The 19,935-nt window shown below is 46.1% G+C and overlaps 1 protein-coding gene across 1 annotated transcript; it reads right to left on the reverse strand.

Annotated features, from left to right (window-relative positions):
* Positions 1-265: 265 nt before the first annotated feature.
* LOC125939936 (male-specific histamine-binding salivary protein-like) lies at positions 266-14,607 on the reverse strand. Its single transcript, XM_049655479.1, has 5 exons — positions 14,593-14,607; positions 12,475-12,647; positions 8,874-8,953; positions 3,069-3,155; positions 266-623 (listed from the first exon to the last, which is right to left on the reverse strand). Exons 1-5 carry the CDS (start codon positions 14,605-14,607, stop codon positions 469-471), a joined length of 510 nt encoding a protein of 169 aa, XP_049511436.1. The 3' UTR covers positions 266-468.
* Positions 14,608-19,935: the final 5,328 nt, after the last annotated feature.

Consider the following 19,935-nt stretch of genomic DNA (forward strand, 5'->3'; position numbering starts at 1 on the left):
GTGGGTGCATCAACGCCTAAGGGCGCTTTAGCCACAAAACACCAATAGACATTATATATTAATGTGCAATAAACATTACACTACTTCTGTGAAGACACGTTTCACTTTCGTGTTCTATACCGATTCCTATATAAGAGGGATCAACCACATTTTTTGTATGTTCTCTTTGTTTCGATTTCGTTTTGACTTGCACGTGTGAGATAAATGGGATAAGCTGCATAAATTTCGTTTCGAAATGAAACTTGGTTTGAAGGCAACGTTTGTTTTGTCCCTTTATTGTCTGAGCCTGCGTTATTTCTCGCGCCGTTCATTTATCACCATACAATTCTGCCAACTACGTCAAATTGCCGCACTTGTCAGCGTAAAAAGTATTCCAGCGTCCTAGAAAACTATACATGTGTCGGAGCATATCTATAAGGTGTATGTGCGAATGGCAGTTTCCTCCGTCTGTCTCTTGTATCCTCGGCTTCACTTCCTCGGTGCTTTTCTGCGGTTCAGGACACTCTTGCACGTGTTGTCGTAAACGTTGTACGGGGCATTCTTTGGGCACAGCAGACGAAACATGAAGAGGCAGCAGGCAGGGACTTTGTCAATGCTGCTCTCGATGACCCAAAGCTCGCATCCTGAAAGCGGTTGGGTGAAACCAGGTGCATTACAGTTGCGGCGCCATAAGCACTATTGTGAGATTTAAAGTTGACACTTGTTTTTATAATAGAGTTTAATATTGATCGACACTAATAAGTGGCATTGAAATGTCTAAACGGAGAGTTGCTTGCTAACAAATTCTGATTTTGCCTTCTTGTAGGTGACAGTAAAAAATAAAATTTGAAGGACAAATACTGTTCACAACACTCCTCCAAAGAAAACGTATATGTAAGTTATTTTCGTTGAGTGTGTATTATCTTGGACAAAAGCTTACGGACCAGGCATGCGGCGATATAAATTAAACATTGCTGCTAGGGAAACGTGCAGGCTATCGTGAGGCGCATCCTGTCGGAGACTTAGCCAGCACAGCCTAGGTATCTGGAATCTGGTCTGCGTAGCTAATTAGGCAACACACATGGACACATGTACACAGTGACAGAATTATTCAATAGTACAAGCGTATTGATGAAGATGAGAAGCACTACTTTGCGGTTATCTTTGGTTTATTAACCCAACTGTCACGGTCCGTGGACCGACCTTTTCCAAAAAGGTCGGTCCACGAGTAAATAAACCAGATAACCGCGAAGTAGTGCTTCTCGTATGTATATATATGTATATATATTCCTAACGTCGGTGTTCCACATACGGTCGTCCTATGACTGCAATTATGTGTTGCATGTACCATTAAGTAAGTAGTATGGCTGTGGCAGAGACGTACACAAAATGCTTTATAATACAAGTTTCATCTGTTCAAGTCCACTACGCCTTAATGAGCTCAGCCCGCTTATCCCCTTGTCAAGCAAGACCCTTTTGCTCTCGCACGAGGTCTTCATCGCCATGGTTTACGCAAATACAGCTTATACACACTACTCTGTAGTGAAATGGCGATGATCCAACATTACGACACTCTCGTCCATGCACTGTGGCTCCCCTACCGCGCCTGAATAATTTAATCTTGCAATGCTGCGCATTTGGAATTGAGTGAATGGCCGTACATGCATTACAACGCAAGCGCTACCGATAAGCACTGCTTCACGATTTTATTCGCCAAATACGGTAGACAGAGCTGCCGGCTCATGGCGGTTTAGGGAGACTCGTCAACCACTCGCCCAGTACAGTTTTAGCGCAAATGATAACTAGCGAACTGACTTAAAGCCTTGGTCACGATGACAGATTGGGGTTCAATTAACGAAATGCAGCCCGGCATAGCCCCTATCTCTGCCTACAGAGGTCAATTGTGCCTCCTCTTATTTAATAAAGTACTGTCAATCTTTTGATAACTATCCAAGCCAAGAGACTTGATGATTGACGCCAGAGTTCGCTACAGATATTCGTGTTCTTAAGAAATTAGTATATGATAATCTCGTGTAATGATATGTTATCACTTTTCAATTCATTGCCCATTGATTATTTAACAATGTCTTCCTGATTAGGGTAACAAATGTTGTAATTAATAAATAAATAAAAATAATAGCCCGCGGCCTCCAGCACTGGCAACCGAGCCAGTGATGAACGTGTCCATGTTAGTGCTTCTAAATACTTCTGGAATGGGAACCTAGATTTTCCTGATAGAGCGCCCTTGTGCTTCGCTTTCTCTTACATTCTGCTACCTCTTATTTCAAATTGCCGTTGCATACATCGTCATTCAAACGTTTACTGCATATACTGTCAGGTATTGCTTCGAAATTCTCGAAACCGCACAATGCCAGACTGATTTTAGCACCAGTGGGATGCTAAAATTTTCCATAAAAATTTCTCCTGTTTTCCATTAAAAAGCTATAACCTCAGTTGTGATGTCAGGGGCATATAGAGGGTGGGGTCTTCACCAAAACAAATAGAGAATGAGAGGGTAGGAAGGAGTGTACTGCTTTTGTTGATATTAAGTTGTATTTTAAATATTGCATTGTAAGGCACGCCTCGGAAGAACCTCAATTTTGTCAATCCACGAGTTTTCTACGAAACGTATGCCAAGAAAGTCACGTGTCAAGAAAGTGCTGCAGGTATATGGAGTGCACGAAGTGGAATCTGTATGCAGAAAACAGGGGACGTAATTATCGGACGATCACTTTCGGCGATACCATCGCCTTCGCGTGACGTAGTGCTCAACAAGCCAATCAGCTCATCCGATTTTGCTCAACCAGCCAATCAGCGTGCGCTTGATGGCCGAGGCGATAGTATTGCCGAAAGGGATCGTCCCAGAACGTCCTCAAGTTGGTGCGCCGGCCCATCAGAGGTGAAGAGGCAGCATTTCCGCGTTCCCATAGCACGTGAAATCTATGTGTTCTAGAAATTCTAGCACCTTGGACACAAAGCTGGCCTTTGAACATAGAGTCAAGTTGAAAGAAGGTTTCTGTATTTCCCATTGAGGAAACTCACTAGCTGCTGATAGAGGTTGCCATGGCGGAGTGAGTAAGATTACGCACCCAATTTTGTACCCAGGTACGGAACGCTCAGGAGATTGCAGGTACCACCATTGGAGAACATGACAAGTTCAATAAGTATCCTGTTACCTGTGAATAGTAAAAATAGACAGCAATAATAGGCGGGAAATAATTTACTACCGGAACTGCATGTTATAATAAATAGGCATATTACTGTAATAATAATGCGACAATCAATCAATAAAACAACCGACCAATCACTAAATAAACATATAAATAAATAAATTTTAAATAAATAAATTAATCTTCCCCTTTGTCAAGCGACATCAACAATATCGGAATTTACAGTGGCCTACTACTGCTCTTCTGAGTCTAAAAGGCTTCGAAGATAATTTGCGATTTCGGGTGTGCCTACAAGGAAAAATTTTAAAGGAGTTAAATAGAATGCTTAAGAAAAGGTAAATTTAGATGTTTAAGTGAATAGCTACATATTCATTTATTCAATTGAAAAAAAAAAGCGCGATTCAAGCGTGAGACAGAATGCCGAAACTTGTTTTACGCCTGCAACAGGTTCGGAGCAGATTGCAAGAGCAAGTGGCAAATGAGCCTCTTTAGGGGTGCTTGTAAATGAGGCCTTATCGCAATTTGTCTGATTGCTGTCGAGATAATACCTGACGAAAGGAAAACCACATTATTGCGATATCAATTACATGGACATTCCAGGCGAATTTTATGCCATCGCCGTCGTCGTGGTTGTCACCTTGAGGTTCCGTATAAAGTCTAACGGCGATAAATTGATCGCCGCGCGCCGTATGCTGCATGTGCGAGTGAAAGTGCTCGAGGGGAGCCGAATATCGCGGCTCAATCTGGCGCTCGCGAGGGAGGAAAGCGGAGAGCAAACGCGAAGTCTTCCGTCGCGCCGAAGGCCGTGCGGGGATGGGAGGGAGGAAGGGGAGTGGCGTTGTGCTGCGGCACCAACTGCGTCTTTCGCGACTGGGCGCAAGGGGCGCTAGCGATCACGGCTCAATCTCGCGCGCACAGGGAGAGAGGCGGCGCGAGAGGAAGGGGGCGCGGCTTCTCCGCCAGCAACTGCGTACTTTGCGCGGTCGCGTGCGCCGTATGTTGAAATGGATCTGCAGGCGGCTCATACCTTTGTGAGCGCTGTGTTCTCGCCGCTCAGTTTCCGTTGAAGCAATAGACAGCACGAAGGTATATGGTATATGGAGACAGCACGAAGGTATATAGACAGCACTTCGCTCGCTGCCGCCGCCGCGCATGCTCACGCCAGCGTTTTAACAGCTAGTGTCCGCGGTTATCGAATGTGATGTCTTATGTTTGCTTGTGCGCGCTGACCCCATGCTTGTTAATTCCGTGAGTAAGAGAATGTTTCCAAGTTTATACGGCCGATAAAATTACTATCCTTACTTCGTATGTCTCTCTGCTAATTTGATATCGCAATCGATGCTTCGCCTTTCGGGCGAAACTGCGACTTTTTTAACACGAAAGAGTTTTATGCCGGGTTTCAGGACTGATTTCCAACAACGGATGTGATCGGCTCTGGCGCCGCCATCTAGGAGCGGTGAAGCGGCGTACTGCATCGTGACATTAACGAGCGTCGACAGGGAGCGCGCCTGTAGCCACAGCGCAGTGGAGGCTCCACCGCGGTGTAGCCATAGAATAAAGAGCATCGTGCATAGAGTTTCATACAACAATTATACAATAAACAATCATACAATAACATTATAAAAAATTCAGTGCCATTCCACTCTGTGAAGGTGGACGACCGGTGAAGCTGTGTATGTGGTGATTAACCGTTTCTCCGGTGAAACGTTCCAAGTTCGCGGGATCGGGGCCACATGGGCGGTTCGCATTTCTTTCCGCCTCGCGGTCCTGGCGGGCTTACGCTTGGCGGGCTTATGCTTACGCTTGGCGTCCACGGCCAGCTCATCGTCGGTGGTCTCCTTCCGCCGCCGCCGCGCCCATTCCTCTTCTCCGCGAAACCCCGGAGATTTCACTAAGCGCCACAAGGTGGCGCTACGCTTTGGAGCGATACAATTTTCAGCCGGCGCCGCAAGGGGGCACTACGCTCCGGAGCGATGTGCGCTAACGCACAAAGAACCTACACACGATATAGGAGAGACTATGACGTTTTTTTTTTTCAGGACGGATACGCCAATCGCAGCGCGCGTACTAGCTCTGACGCGCTCACGTACCCAGCAGGGTGAGCTACGCCACGTAATGAAGACGCAAACATAAGTTCCTGCGAAAAGCGCGGTGTGGTGCACAAGATTTTTCCGATACCGAAGTTTAAAAACGCCGCCATCCCCACGTTTCATACGATGCAACAAGGTGGCGCTACGCGTCTGAAATTATTGATCTATCTACTTCAATTGCCGGCCACGATCTCCTGGAACCTAGCCTACAACAACTTCGCTGCAAAAATCGCCCGATGGCAGGATTAGAAACGCAGGACCTCTAGCAGAGAAGCCCGATGTTTAAACCATTACGCCACGGACGCATACACCGACAGGTGACATAAAACGCCCTCATGAATTTATCGCGGACAAGTCAGTGCATTGAGGCGCTAGGCGGGCTTCGATTCGGCCGCCTCAACAAGCTGAACCGTTGTAATTTAGAGCACTGCACGAGCTCGGGCTTACCCGAAAGCCCGGGCTCGGCCCGGCCCACGGGCCGGGCCGGGCCGGGTAGAGTTTTTTCACGGGCTCGGGCCGGGCTCGGGCACGGCGTGTGCTTTTTGACCCGGGCCCGGGCCGGGCTCGGGTTTTTTGACGCGGGCCCGGGCCGGGCTTCGGCTTTCTGCGAGTTATTCCCGGGCTTCTCAACTCTGGAAAACATGTATTTTTTGGTCTCGGGCCGGGTTCGGGCCGGGTTCGAGTCGGGCTCGGGCCGGGCTCGGGCTTAAGGTAAAGGGGTGGCGGGCCGGGCCGGGCAGGTAACGTAGATTATTTCCGGGCCCGGGCCGGGCCCGGGTCTCGCCATAAAAGTTTTGATCGGGCTCGATTCTCAATGATATCCAATGGAAAAACGGGCCCGGGCCGGGCCCGGGCCGCAAAAATCGGCCCGTGCAGTGCTCTATCAATGTAATTTGTAGCGATTGTGCGCGTTCGCAGCGTCTTCTGCACTTCAAAAGTATAGATTGCTCTGAAATTTTCGATAATGAAGGCATATAAAATGCAATAAACAACTCCACAAGCATGAAGATCAGACAAATTCATGTACTTGTGTGGCCTCATGTAGGCAGTTAGCGTCCGATTAACCTGTGGCGCCTCGTCGCCTGCGGATTGCGCCTTCAACGTGCATCAGCAGTGCATCGCCTACTGTTTCACTTGCGATGGTACCCCCCTAAGACAACTGCTGTGCTAAAAGGCACAGAAAGGCAACGACGTCACCGGGCGAATCTCGCTTTGCTTCGGCGAGAGACACGCCAGCGTGAAGGAGAATGCGTTCGCGGCGCACGGTGCGAACACCGCCACTGACATCCCTGCAAGTGTGCGCGTCGCAGCTTGACTGGCTGCCGTAGCCACTACGGAGCCGGACCAAAATTCTCGTATCTTCGCAGAAGCCAGTCGCTCGCAGGACGGCGCTCGCCAACAGGACGCCACGCGCTAAGAAAACCTGCAACATGGTCGCCGGCCCGCAAATCGCTGCAGCGGACCGTGAGTTCCCGAAGCAAATATGCAACAGCTTCTGTGAAGACACGTTTCACTTTCGTGTTTTACCGATTCCTATGGAAGAGGGATCAAGTATATTTTTTTTGTAAAAGAACGCATTAACCATTTAAGGACGAGACACCATCTCAGCTCGTCAAGCGCAAACTCGGAAAAAAAAGTTGCAGTTTTGCCCGAAAGGCATAGCATCAATTGCGATAACAAATTGATAGAGAGTTATACGGAGTAAGGATAGTAGTTTTATCGGCTGCATAAACTTGGAAACATTCGCTTACTAACTGAATAGCATGGTGTCGCGCGCACAAGCGAACGTGAATAGATCACACTCGATGACCGCAGGTACCCACTGTCAAAACGCAGGCGTGAGCAAGCGCGGCGGCAGCAGCGAGCGAAGGTTCGTGTGGTCTATAAATTCAACGGAAACTGAGCGGCGAAAGCACAGCGCATACAAAGGCAAGAGCCGTGTGGAAATCGCTTTCAAGATACGGTGCGCGCGAGAGCTCGCAGCCGTGCAGAGTACAACTACGCAGTTGTTGGCAGAGTAGAAGCCGCACCCCCTCCCTCCCGCGCTGCCTTCCCGCTTTCCTCCTTTCGCGTGGGAGATTGAGTCGCCAGTTCCCCTTGCGCCCGGTCGCAAGATACGCATTTGGTACCGCAGCTAAACGTCACCTTCCCTCCCATCCCTCCACATCCTTTCGTACGACGGAAGACGTCGCGTTTGCTCTCTGCCGTGCCTTCGCTCTCCGTGAAATCGCGCATCCCTCGCGCGCTATCACTCGTACGTACAGCATTTGGCGCGCAGCGACGATCTTATCGCCCTTGGGCTTTATACGGAACCTCACGGCGACGGCGACGGCAGAAATTCGCTTGAAGTGTCCATATAATTGATATCGCAATAATAATAAAGACAAGACGAAGGACGCCATCAGTTCGTCCAGCGATTTTTGTTCTGCTTTTCGTGCAGGCCTGAAGACGATATGAGCTCCTGCGCGAAAGTGGCGCTAACAAAAATTGGCGCAAGTAGCTGTTGAAGAGTGCAGTTGGGAGCATACGCACACTTGTGTGCAGTGAAGCCCACCTTTGTAACAGAGTTAAAATTTTGTTCCCTACCACCTTCCTGACAGAAGTTGTTTGCGTGACCTCGCTTTATGTGATCAGTAAAATTGTTTGCATGTTATGCTGGGAGCATACAGTCACTTGCGTGCAGTGAAGCCCATTTTTGTTACGGTGCAAACTTTTTTTCCCAGTAAAATTCACTTTTGTAACAGTAATTGTTCGCATGGTCTCGCTTTATGTAATCAGAACAGTTTACACGCAGAAAAAAGATTGTAAGTTCTTTTTTTCATTTTCTACCATCCAGGGTTAAAATGACTAAAATGTATTATATGCGAACATGCTTCCCGTGTCTTGTGCGCACACGCGAAAAAAAAAAGCTATGCATGTTCACTCAAACCCACACTTGAAAGAGATTATAATATATAGGACAGGTTGCTGCTGTGTCGGAGCTTGTGCGACTGCTTTGTGGTAACTGTAACCTTTTCAAGCAGCCAGTATACAGCCGGTGCTGAAAAATTGCTATTGCCCCACCCAGATAAGCTACAATTTATTAATCGCACATTTTTAACGAAAAAAAATATTCGATGACTACAAGAATCAACTATTCTTCTTTTCATTTTGAATAGACCGCTTTGGTTCGAACTGGAAGGGTTCACCTTTTTATTCAGAATTCCAATATTCACCGCGCATATTTACGATTCTTAGAATCCTAAAATAATTTTGTTTTGTACTGTCCACTCTAAAGGGAATACCTGTAGCTGGTAATAAAGCCAGTGTACTGAATTTTTTCCACACTATCGAGAGAGAGAGAGAGAGAGAAAAAAAAGACCTGATAGGCCACTTTAGGCATTAAAATGAGTCCACGTGTCTTTATGCAATAGTTCAAGGGTAATCAGTAGCGCTATAAAAGAGTCTCTTTATATAAGAGCCGTATACTGTAAACAGAAGCCAATTTCATCAAGTTTTCCGACATAGCTTTTCTCTTATGAGACTCCTATCTGGTACAAACGTATGGGAATGAGAAAAATGGACTAGACGAAGTCTGGCATAAGTGCCGTCATAACAAGAAGTGACGTTGACATAGATCGTTTCTTCTACGTACCCGTCAAGTGGTATTCAAGTGCATTCGGCTTTGTGTAACCGTAGTGGGTAACAGCTTTCACTTCCTTTGAAACTGTGAATCTGGAATGCAGCAGTGTGAAAAAATGACATATAAATACTTCAAAATACATTTCCTTTGCTTTCACCAGTGTCTGACAGAAATATTGTACTCAATTAATGGTGCACATTTAGTATTCGTAAAGAGTGATGAACAGTAATGTTTTTCTTCATTATAATTAAGCCCTGTTCCTAGCGCTACTCTGACGCTCTTTTGGAAGGTGGTATGACTGAGCGGCCAAAATCAATAAACAATAAATAATCAGGTTCTGCGCAAATGCGGGGAAACGGAGAAGCGCGGTAGGCATCGGCAGCACCTCTGCGCGTTGCCACGTTGATAATGCTACAATTTGTTTCTCTCTCTCGTTCGCATTTTCTCTTTCTCTTTCCCGAGAGAGAGAGAGAGTGCACGCGACGCGCGCACTCTCTCTCGCTCTCATTTTCTCTTTCAATTCAATTGTTAGCCGGGCGTTTTTTGCTTACGCCAACGACACGAAAATTTCCTTGGCTGGTAGAGGTATACAGCTTGGCTGTAAAATTTGAAGTCAAAATATCAAGGCTAATGCTTCACGTTCGCACTGCGCGTATTTCTTTTTCGTTGCTGTGAGGGTTCGCGAAGCAAATGAAATAGGCCTTTCTTCTCCCTCAGAGTTTCATGAAATATGATGGTTCCTATACGCCATCGGACGACCTCTCACAAAGCATTCCTATTGGCTAGTCAACGTCATAGCACGTGACGGCCTTGCTTGTTAGCCATTAGCTTTTTTGCATCTGCGAAAGTATCGCGGCATTGCGAAATGCGAAAACGCCCGTGTACTTAGATTTAGGTGCAAGTTAAAGAACCCCAGGTGGTCAAAATTTTCCGGAGTCCCCCACTACTGCGTGCCTCGTAATCAGATCGTGGTTTTGGCACGTAAAACCCAATAATTTCAGTATCGCGGCGTTCCTTCGCACACGACAATGTCTTATCCTTCTTCAAAAGCCAATATGGCGGCTCGGCGACACTTACGTCTTTCCCCATGCACTTACAGCCAAAATTTAGCATACCGAAGTATGCTTTCAATTTGGGACGCTGGACCTCAAAAATTGCCCTTACCTTCGCTTCCATGGAATAAATCTCTTCGGCATTCGTTGTGTGACTAAAGTAAGTCCCGGGTGTTTCAAAGCAGTGACTCGTCAATCATAGAATTAAATATTTCGGGTGCACATGCCACACCATAAGGAAGGCACTGAAACTGAAACAACCCCATGCTGGTGCTTACAGTAAAAGAATGGTGGAGACTCGGGATTCAGCGGTACCGGCTGATACGCAGCAGACAGGTCAAGAACCCGGAACACTTTGTCGCCTGTGATTGGCTTGATACGTGTCATCTTGCGTGAAAAGTTGGTGATTAATGATTTGTTTTTAAGACCAAACTTATTTTAACCTTGTAGTCCCCACAAAGCCAGGAGATTCCATGATTCTTTGGCCACACCACAAGCGCGGTTTCCCAATCTATGTACGCGGTACTTAGCCGTAGCACATGCCTGTTTCTATTATATTGTCGTGTTGGTCTACTCCTTCCTATTTACATACAAAAAGAACACACCTGACCCTTTGACACGATGAAATACAGGCACAGCATTTGATTTCAGGGACATTTTTCCCCTCGAAATTCTTAAAGGAGCCCAGTGTCTGCGAAAACCCTGAAAGGTAATTTTTCTGCAACGAAACAACTATCTCCGCACAGTTATCTGACCAATCCACCAATCTCGCTCCAATATAGCTTGAGACACTCAAGCCAGTACCGTTCAAGCAATGCTGACGGTTTCCTTCCGCGCTCTTTGACAACTAATTCTTGCAGCAGCACGCTCTGGTCTTTGTACACGAGCCATACTTCACATTATCGTTTAAGCAGCATTTCTTCGCCAAATGTCAGTCATCCACGCGCTACTCTGGTATTATTGCGATAGCAATTATATGGACACTCAAAAGCAGATTTCTGCCGTCGGCGTCGCCGTCGCCGTTGCCGTCGCCGTCGCCGTCGCCGTGAGGTTCCGTATGACGTCAATGGAGATGAAATCGTCGCCGCGCGCCGCCGAACGCTGTATGTGCGAGTGAAAGGGCACGAGGGACGCGCGCTTTCACGGGGAGTGAACGCACGGCGGAGAACAAACGCGCGTTCTGTGCTGTGCTCCCTTAAGGGCTGCAGAAGTAGGCGTCTCTTTCCTCCTTTACCAACACCATATATGTAGAGCAAACGCACCTTCTTCTGACGCACGAAAGGCCGTGGGGGGGGGGAGGGGGAGGGAAGGGAGGCGACGTTTAGCTGCGGCACCAAGTGCCTATTTATATCAGAGGCTCCGGCAACAGTCACCAACGCCGCACGCATTTTGTGCGAACGCGGGCAAAACGCCGAGGGCGTCGACAATAGTTCTGCGTGTTGCCGGTGCTGCTGCATGTCCAAGTTTATACAGCTGATAAAGCTACTATCATTACTCCGTATAGCTCTCTACAAATTTGCTATCGCAATTGATGCTTCACCTTTCAGGTGAAACTGCGACAACTTTTTATTATTGCGATAGCAATTATATGGACACTCCAAAGCAGATTTCTGCCGTCGGCGTCGCCGTCGCCGTGAGGTTCCGTATGACGTCAATGGAGATGAAATCGTCGCCGCGCGCCGCCGAACGCTATATGCACGAGTGAAAGGGCGCGAGGGACGCGCGCTTTCACGGGGAGTGAACGCACGGCGGAGAACAAACGCCCGTTCTGTGCCGTGCTCCCTTAAGGGCTGCAGAAGTAGGCGTCTCTTTCCTCCTTTACAATCACCATATATGTAGAGCAAATGCGCCTTCTTCTGACGCACGAACGGCCGTGGGGGGGGGGGGAGGCGACGTTAAGCTGCGGCACCAAGTGCCTATTTATATTAGAGGCTCCGGCAGCAGTCACCAACGCCGCACGCATTTTGTGCGAACGCGGGCAAAACGCCGACGGCGTCGACAACAGTTCTGCGTGTTGCCGGTGCTGCTGCATGTCCAAGTTTATACAGCTGATAAAGCTACTATCATTACTCCGTATAGCTCTCTACAAATTTGCTATTGCAATTGATGCTTCGCCTTTCAGGTGAAACTGCGACAACTTTTATTATTACCCTGCTACTTTGTCTCATCTATATTTCGCTATTATTCTTTAAGTATTACAAGTCGCCCACACCAAGCTCCTGCTGTTCGACAACACTTGACCTTATGAGAACATCCCTGTTGCTTCCATTCATAATCACCGGAAATCTTTTCATAAGGGCAGCTAATAATGCAGTCACTTGCGTTATTCTTACACTTGTGGACCGCCATAAGGTCACTCGGTTCCCTGACAAACGGTGTATTTTTACCAGGGGTCGTCAAAATATCGACGCTGCAGAGTGGAACCTGCGTGGCATCCGCCATTCGCCGAGGCGTCAACGTTGTTGATGGCAGGGTGGGCTGAAAACGGTACCACGTATCCCGTATATTTGCAGATTACGGGTCAGATTGGAAAGGAGGAATAGAAAGCTCTCCGTACTCACGTAAAGTTGTGAACGCCCACATACTGGAAGATAGACAGAGCTGTCTTCTCCTTCGGGTTCCGAGGAGTATGTCGAGCGGTGACACACTTGAAGTTACGTCCCCAGAAATGTGGTTTATCGCGAAACGTTGACTGGAGGAGAAAGTACCTTGTATCTTCTTTTTGGTTTAGGAGCTGGAACAGAGGACACGTGAGCCATTGCATAACAGATAGATTACATTATTACAATGACTGTCACCTTTAGTTTACCCCACCCTGACATCTCACTTTCAATCCCTTCCGACAGAGGACAAATTGTCCAAATAATGGGCCGAAAAAAAGCACGACATTTTACAAAAATGCGAAAGGAGTTGTAGAGGCGACTGTAATAATCCTTTGTTATGTTGTTGTTAATGCTTTTTAGTAATGTCGCATTTCAGCGATCAGTTCTTCCTGCAAGTAACTGCGTTGTGGGATCTTTGTATTCGGATTTCTTGCTGTCCTTGATCAATTTCCCATAAATATCCAGGATTTTAATAAATGGCTAGTAGAACCATCAGCAATTCACAGACAACCCCTCAATAAAATTCAATGACATTAGTAGGATTTGAAAGAAAACGCCAACAAGCATGCCAATTGACGGGGCATCACCGCATACAAAGGTACCACAAAAGAAAAAGACATTTGTAGATGCATGCAAATCGGAACAGATCGTACATCGAACTCGGTGAGGTTTCTGACATCCCCTAGGAAGTCCCAAGGGTCTGATTTGCCATGGCCCGAAATCTACCCCGGACTTTCTAAATGCTTCACTATATCCTTGTCTTTTCAAGCGCTCCGCCATATTGCAGCTGGGCATCCTACGTTATATCAAAGGCATGTTCATGTATCTTGCAAGGGCGCGGAACCGCCGCTGGTGCCAGGCTGCGGGTTCCGACAGCTCGGTCAGACGGCCGCTTCAGGGCTGTGATTCAGACTACGTTGTTGGCTCTCCTCTGGCTGACATTTGATGCCGACCATACCGCCACACATTGCCGTCACCGCTCGAAAACAAATGTGGAACACCCCTATGCAGCTAAGACATAAAAAAAGAGAGACGTCCAGCTCTTTCAGCGTATATTTACAACATTCATATGGTCTGGAAGTTGTAAACACACCAAGAGGGGATAATCTTTTCAGGCCGGCTATCGCATTTGGTCTGGGATTAGTGTGTCCGCATGCGTGGCAAATAGCGCCTCGCTGCTTCTTTTGCCGCGTCAGTTCTACCCATACACATAACGGTCGGGGCGTCGAGATCAAGTGCGTCATTGTCCGAGAGATCGATCTTTGAAGATCGATGAATACGGCTATATCCTTGTTGACTTACGAAAACCGGTATGCTCATGAAATGTGTGAGATCACTTTACTCCACTCCTCATACTTTGCTTTCTAGCTAATATGGTCAGAAATTCAAACGCCTCCTATGCCTTGTTACGACTCGTATGCGTTGTTACGTTTTGCCATTTCACCTGCGTTTGTAGCAGCGACCTAATTAGTGCTCCAAAACTTTCACTTGACGCTATTCCGTGCGCACGACCAGGCTGCAGATCAATTTCACTTAACGCTTTCATGTAATTACGTGGTTCAGGCATTCGGATTAGTTGTTTTCGTTTCGTGTTGCAATTAATGCGAATGGAATCTACTTTAAGGCTTGTGCAAATGAAGGGATGCATATCCACTAGAGGTGTGTAAATATCAACGTTTTCGAATACGAATTGTAAGCATGAAACGTCGAATCGAGTATCGGGGAGCCAAACGCAGGCGCATATATTTACAGCAGACCCGCCGTGGTTGTTTAGTGGCTATGGTGTTGGGCTGCTAAGCACGAGGTCGCGGGATCGAATCCCTGCCACGGCGGCCGCATATCGATGGGGGCGAAATGCGAAAACACCCATGTACTTAGATTTAGGTGCACGTTAAAGAACCCCAGACAATCTAAGTTATTCCGGAGTCCCCCACTACGGCGTGCCTCATAATCAGATCGCGGTTTTGGCACGTAAAACCCCATAATTTAATTTTAATTTTTTTGGCGCCATTGCAGCGTCGCAGAAGTTCGGTGTCGGCCGAGGAGGACCAGCAGTCACGCGCGCTCAGGACTTACCTTCATTGACGGCATCGTTATTGATGGCACCAGCGACCGATGGACCATTCATGCCTCCGATCGCTATCAACGCCAAGCCGTTAAAGAACGAGACTATCTACAGGGACCATCATCAAATCACCATCGGATGACGAAAATCATGTGACACCGAACAAACTTATTTAATCGAGCGACACGTTGGCTGCGTGGGATTTGGAGCCGGCACGCTCGTCGACATGCAGCTTACGCCTCTTCTGTTGCGGCAGGTTAGTCATAATTATCCTATGGTGGTTTGTAGATTATTGTGTGCCCTGTCGGCTTCATGTCCAACAAGTACTGTGCCTGTTTGCCCGAAAACAATTGCCGAACGTGTCTCGTAGCTAACGTTTTCGTTTTTTTCGCGCACAGGGTTCTGTACCTAGTATTGTTATTATTGCTTTTCGGCGATGTTGAGTTAAACCCCGGTCCACTGAGTACCCAGGAGCCAGAATTGTTCAAAAGCTTACAAGATGGTTAAACCACAATCTTGAGTGAATTAGAGCCATTGACACTAGACTAGCGAAGAATGAAGTAATGACAGCAGAAATTAACAGCAAACGCCGCGCGACTAAAGGCCAGATCACAACGCTCAAAGATACAGTAAATGTGCAAGAGAGTACCATTAGGACGATAACTAAAGCAGTTAGACAACTGCACGACAAAAGCGCTGACTCAGAAAACAGAAACAGCAGAAATAACCTAGCCTTTTATGGGGTCGATGATACCGAATCAGAAACGTGCGAACAGTCTGAACAATTGCTCAAGAACATTTGTAAAGAAAACTTAGGCTTAGAATTGCAGTCGGTACAAAAAGCACACTGTATAGGTCGCTATTACGAAATGAAGAAAAGGCCGATCATCGTCAATTTTACATCCCACAAAGAAAAATCCAACGTTCTTTCTAATGCTAGGAACTTCAAAGAAACAGCATGCAGTGTCGACCAAGATTTTGCACCTGAAACAAGAGATATTCGGAAAAGGTTCTGGGAAGATGCTACGGTCAATAAAGTCGATGAAAAAAATCGCATCAGGCTAAGCTTCGATAAGTTAGTTGTGAATGGTAAGACGTTTAAGTGGGATAAAGAAAAATAACAAGTCGTTCAAGTCGTGAAAAATAAATGACCCAAACTAGAGAAAAGGGGGCTCAGGTACTTGATCTGATTACAGTGACAGTGAATTGTAGAAGTGTTGTTAATAAAGTTGATGACCTTACTGCTCTTATCTACTCAGTGAAAGCCGATATAGTCTGGGACTGAATCGTGGCTGGATCCTTCTGTTATAGGCAGCGAAGTGTTTCCGGAAGACTTTGTTGCTTATCGAAGAGATAGATCACGCGTGGGTGGTGGCGTCTTTCTTTTAGTTCGCCGCTCTTTAAACTCATTTGAACTAAATATAGCTTATGACGATGTGGAATCAGTCTGGTGCAAGATTACTTTGCCAGACAGTTCTTGATACGCAGCCGGAGCTTTCTACCGGCCTCCTAACTAGTCTGTCACCACGCTACAGACTTTATTTGAAAGTGCTTCTGAGGCTTATTCTTGTCACACGTTCATGCTGACGTGACGGAACTTGTGAGTACACAGCAGGTGGAACCTTAAACTTGGTGATGAAAAATATCATATATTCGTTCGGATTTGCGGAATATGTTATCGATCCAACTCGTGGTGCTAATACATTGGACCTTGTTTTCTGCAACTCACCAAATATGGTGAATTTTGTAAATGTTATTCCGGGAATAAGTGACCACCTGACTGTCGTCACAAGTGTTAAAACCAAAAGTAGCAGACAAAAGAAAAAAGAGACCAGAACAATGTACCTATATGACAAAGGTGATTATGCCAGCATATTAAGGAAGATTCTTGATTATTTGCTGCTTTTTGAATGCCCCTCAGATCACTGTGACATTCAAGAATTGTGGGGCAAGTTTAAAGAAAAAACACCGCATATCCACGGGGTGAATGATGATGAGTTGGCGAAGCTCCGGAGGGAATCATCGGTAAACCGTGAATCTGCCGTGTAATTCGCCCAGTCTCGCCGCACTAAATCGAACGATTGACTTCCACCAATGACACGCGCCATATGTGACGTCATTCCTATTTTATAACAGCGCCCTTCATTATAATTGCACCATCTCCCGCTTAAGGGGACGCTAGCACAAATGCGTTAGAAACGTGCAGTACTCTCTAGTAAGGGGGAGCGGCCACAGCGTCTTACGCAGCCGTTTACACATGCCGGAACGTGCACCGCGTTTGCCGACGCCATCACATGACTGCTGAGAGAGTATAACCCCCGTATTCATAAACGCTCCTCGACTTGAACTTGACTTGCCACCGCCTTTCCTTGCCAGCGCGTTTCGAACGCGCTGCCCAAGGCGGTGGCAAGTCAAGTTCAAGTCGAGGAGCGTTTATGAATACGGCATTAAGGCGGAGAGGCCATAGCGTCTTACACCAGCTTCTTACACGGGCCGTAACGCGCTAGCACAACCGCGTTAGAAACGCGCAGTCTTTCGTTAATGTTGGGTATTTATTGTCATCGTGGTGTGTGTCCATGTGAGCTTCGTGGCGTAGTGGTTAGCGCCGCACGTTCGGAAGCGAGGGGTCCCTGGTTCGATTCCGCGCTACGGACACAACTTTCGGAATTTCTTTTCTCATAAAAGTAGACGTGGCTACCTACTACTACGAAGACGACTACTACTACTACTACTACATACTACAGAGGAGGGACAGACCCACACCCTAAGGAGCTTCGCCCCTAAAAGTCAAGCAGCTTATCGCTACCTACATTCCGAGCATTAAATATATGGTAGACTGAAAAAGCGTAACAAACCATGGATGACTGCAAGTATCTTAAGAATAGTTAGGAATAGAAGGCGCATTTACTTAAAATATCAAAGAACTAATAGCAATCGTGACTTTGAAAGGTTGCGCGATGTAACCCGTGAATACAACCAAAAAACAAGGAATGCTAATGAGCGCTAAATTGAAAAACTCGGCAGCGAAATAAAAACGAATGCCAAGGCATTCTGGCAATACATGAAAGGTTATGGAGCAGATCCACCGGTAATTACTGAAATTGTCTTTAATAATGAGAAGGTATTAGTTGACATTTAGAAAACTACTTGTCTGAATAATTACTTTCGTTCAGTATATTTGCCAAAACACAGCTGTAGTCCTTCACCATGCACAAGTTCCGTTCCGACTATGAAGTCAGTAGAATTAAATGTGAAGGAGTCAGAGCATAATTAAACAAAATTAACGATAACAAGGCAAATGGACCAGACGGCATTTCTCCTCGAATTTCAAAGTAATGTGCTGATCCGATTTCCACTTATCTCTACGTAATCTATACTAAGTCTTTACCTTCCGGTGCCCTCCCGGATGACTGGAAAGTTGCACATGTCCCCATTCATAAAGGTGGGTCTAATGAATATTTATATAACTATAGGCCCATTTCACTTACGTCCATACCATGTAAATTATTAGAACACATTTTATATAAAGATATAATGACACATTTACTAACAAACAACTTACTGGCCTCACAACAACATGGGTTCCTTAAGAGTTTATCTTGCACAACGCAACTGATTGAATTTTATCATGACCTTGCATCTGATATGGACACCGGCGGACAAATCGATTGCCTTTTCTCGGACTTTCAAAAGGCGTTTGATACTGTTTCACACCCTTTGCTTTTAGGTAAACCAGCAGCTCTAAATATTGAGCATACAGTTCTAGCTTGGACTGAAAGCTATCTATCGTTCCGCCGACAGTGCGCAGTATTAAATGGCAAGAAGACCAGTTTCGTAGATATCACATAGGGTGTCTCACAGGGCTCAGTTTTGGGGCCAATCTTATTTTTAATGTATGTAAATGACATTTGTTCAGAAATAGGTTCTAGTATACGGTTGTTTGCTTATGACTATGTTTTATATACGAAAACTAGAGATGAAGGTGACATTGCCCTGTTACAAAATTACTTATGATGTGTTCTTGAATGGTGCACAAGATGGAGAATGAACTTAAATACTAAAAAGTGCGTTCATGTTACCTTTACACGTAAAAAAGAAGGTTAACCTCTGAATATGTCATCAGCAATAATATGGTGAAGCAAAAATCACAGTATAAGTACTTAGGTGTGACATTCTCAGCCGATTGTTCATGGAATGTTCACGTTGATACAGTGGTTACTAAGACCACCATGACCTTAAACTTTATACAGAGAAATCTGAGACACGCGCCGCCTTGCTTGAAATCAACTGCTTATCTAACATATTCGACCGATGCTCGAATACGCTTTTGTGCCGTGTGGGACCCTTGGCAAAAAACACTGAGTAATAAACTTGAAAAAATCCAGAAGAGAGCAGCAAGGTTTGTCCTAAGTCGGTACTCGAGGACTGATAGCTGTACCATTATGAAAAATGAAATAGGATGGGAAATTCTTTCCTCTCGACGAAGAAAATTGCGACTGAAACTGCTCTATCAATTATTTCATGGTAAAAGCTGCGTTCGAAAGGAAAATATTTACGCAGCTCTCATTATGTCTCTGCACGTACTGATCATTGTCCTAAGATTTTAGTATATCGCACCAGAACTATTATGCAGGGTAATTCATTTTTTGATCGTTCCATTAGTGAATGGAATCGACTATCAAGTCAGCAAGTGTGCTGTGTCAATGAAGATGTGTTTTTTTTTTCGACATTGTAACCCCCCTGTTGCAGCGCCTTCGAACTAAGCGGGGTAATCATTGAATAAAGAATAAATAAAGAGATACTTACTTCGGTATAATTAGACACCATGCCTGGACTGACGAGTGAAAAAAAAGTCAGCTAACTTCAGGGGCAAAGGACCAGCTTTAAACACGAGGTGAATAATTGTTTTTAAAAACTGCACAACTAGCCTCTCAACACCTTTAAAGCCCGATTGCAAATGAGCTGTCCAAGAATTAATGGCTGTTCTACGAATAGCTTAAAAAATTGGCAGCGAGTCCATCCTTTGGAGGTGATTGGTGACGTTAATGCGATCAGCAGTTCTTACGTCTCATCCTGGAAAAGGGCATTCATTGGACGTTTCCCACGAAGCAGTCCGTTCATCAGCGTGCGGACACAGTCTGTCAGACGACGACGGAGTCTGACAGACTGTGACGCGTAAAGAAAAGAGCTCACGTCGGGGCGACAGCTACCGCGGAGACCACTCTACCTGACCCCAATGAACTTGCTCATAACCGTGCGCGAGATCTTACCCGCCGCGGTGGTATGGAAGCTTTTGGGGGACCGGACGAAATTAAGCACAGCGACCCATCACCTACTTCCCACGAAATAGTTTC

This window comes from Dermacentor silvarum, chromosome 9 (genome assembly GCF_013339745.2).
Source record: "Dermacentor silvarum isolate Dsil-2018 chromosome 9, BIME_Dsil_1.4, whole genome shotgun sequence".
Classification (NCBI taxonomy): Eukaryota; Metazoa; Arthropoda; class Arachnida; order Ixodida; family Ixodidae; genus Dermacentor; species Dermacentor silvarum.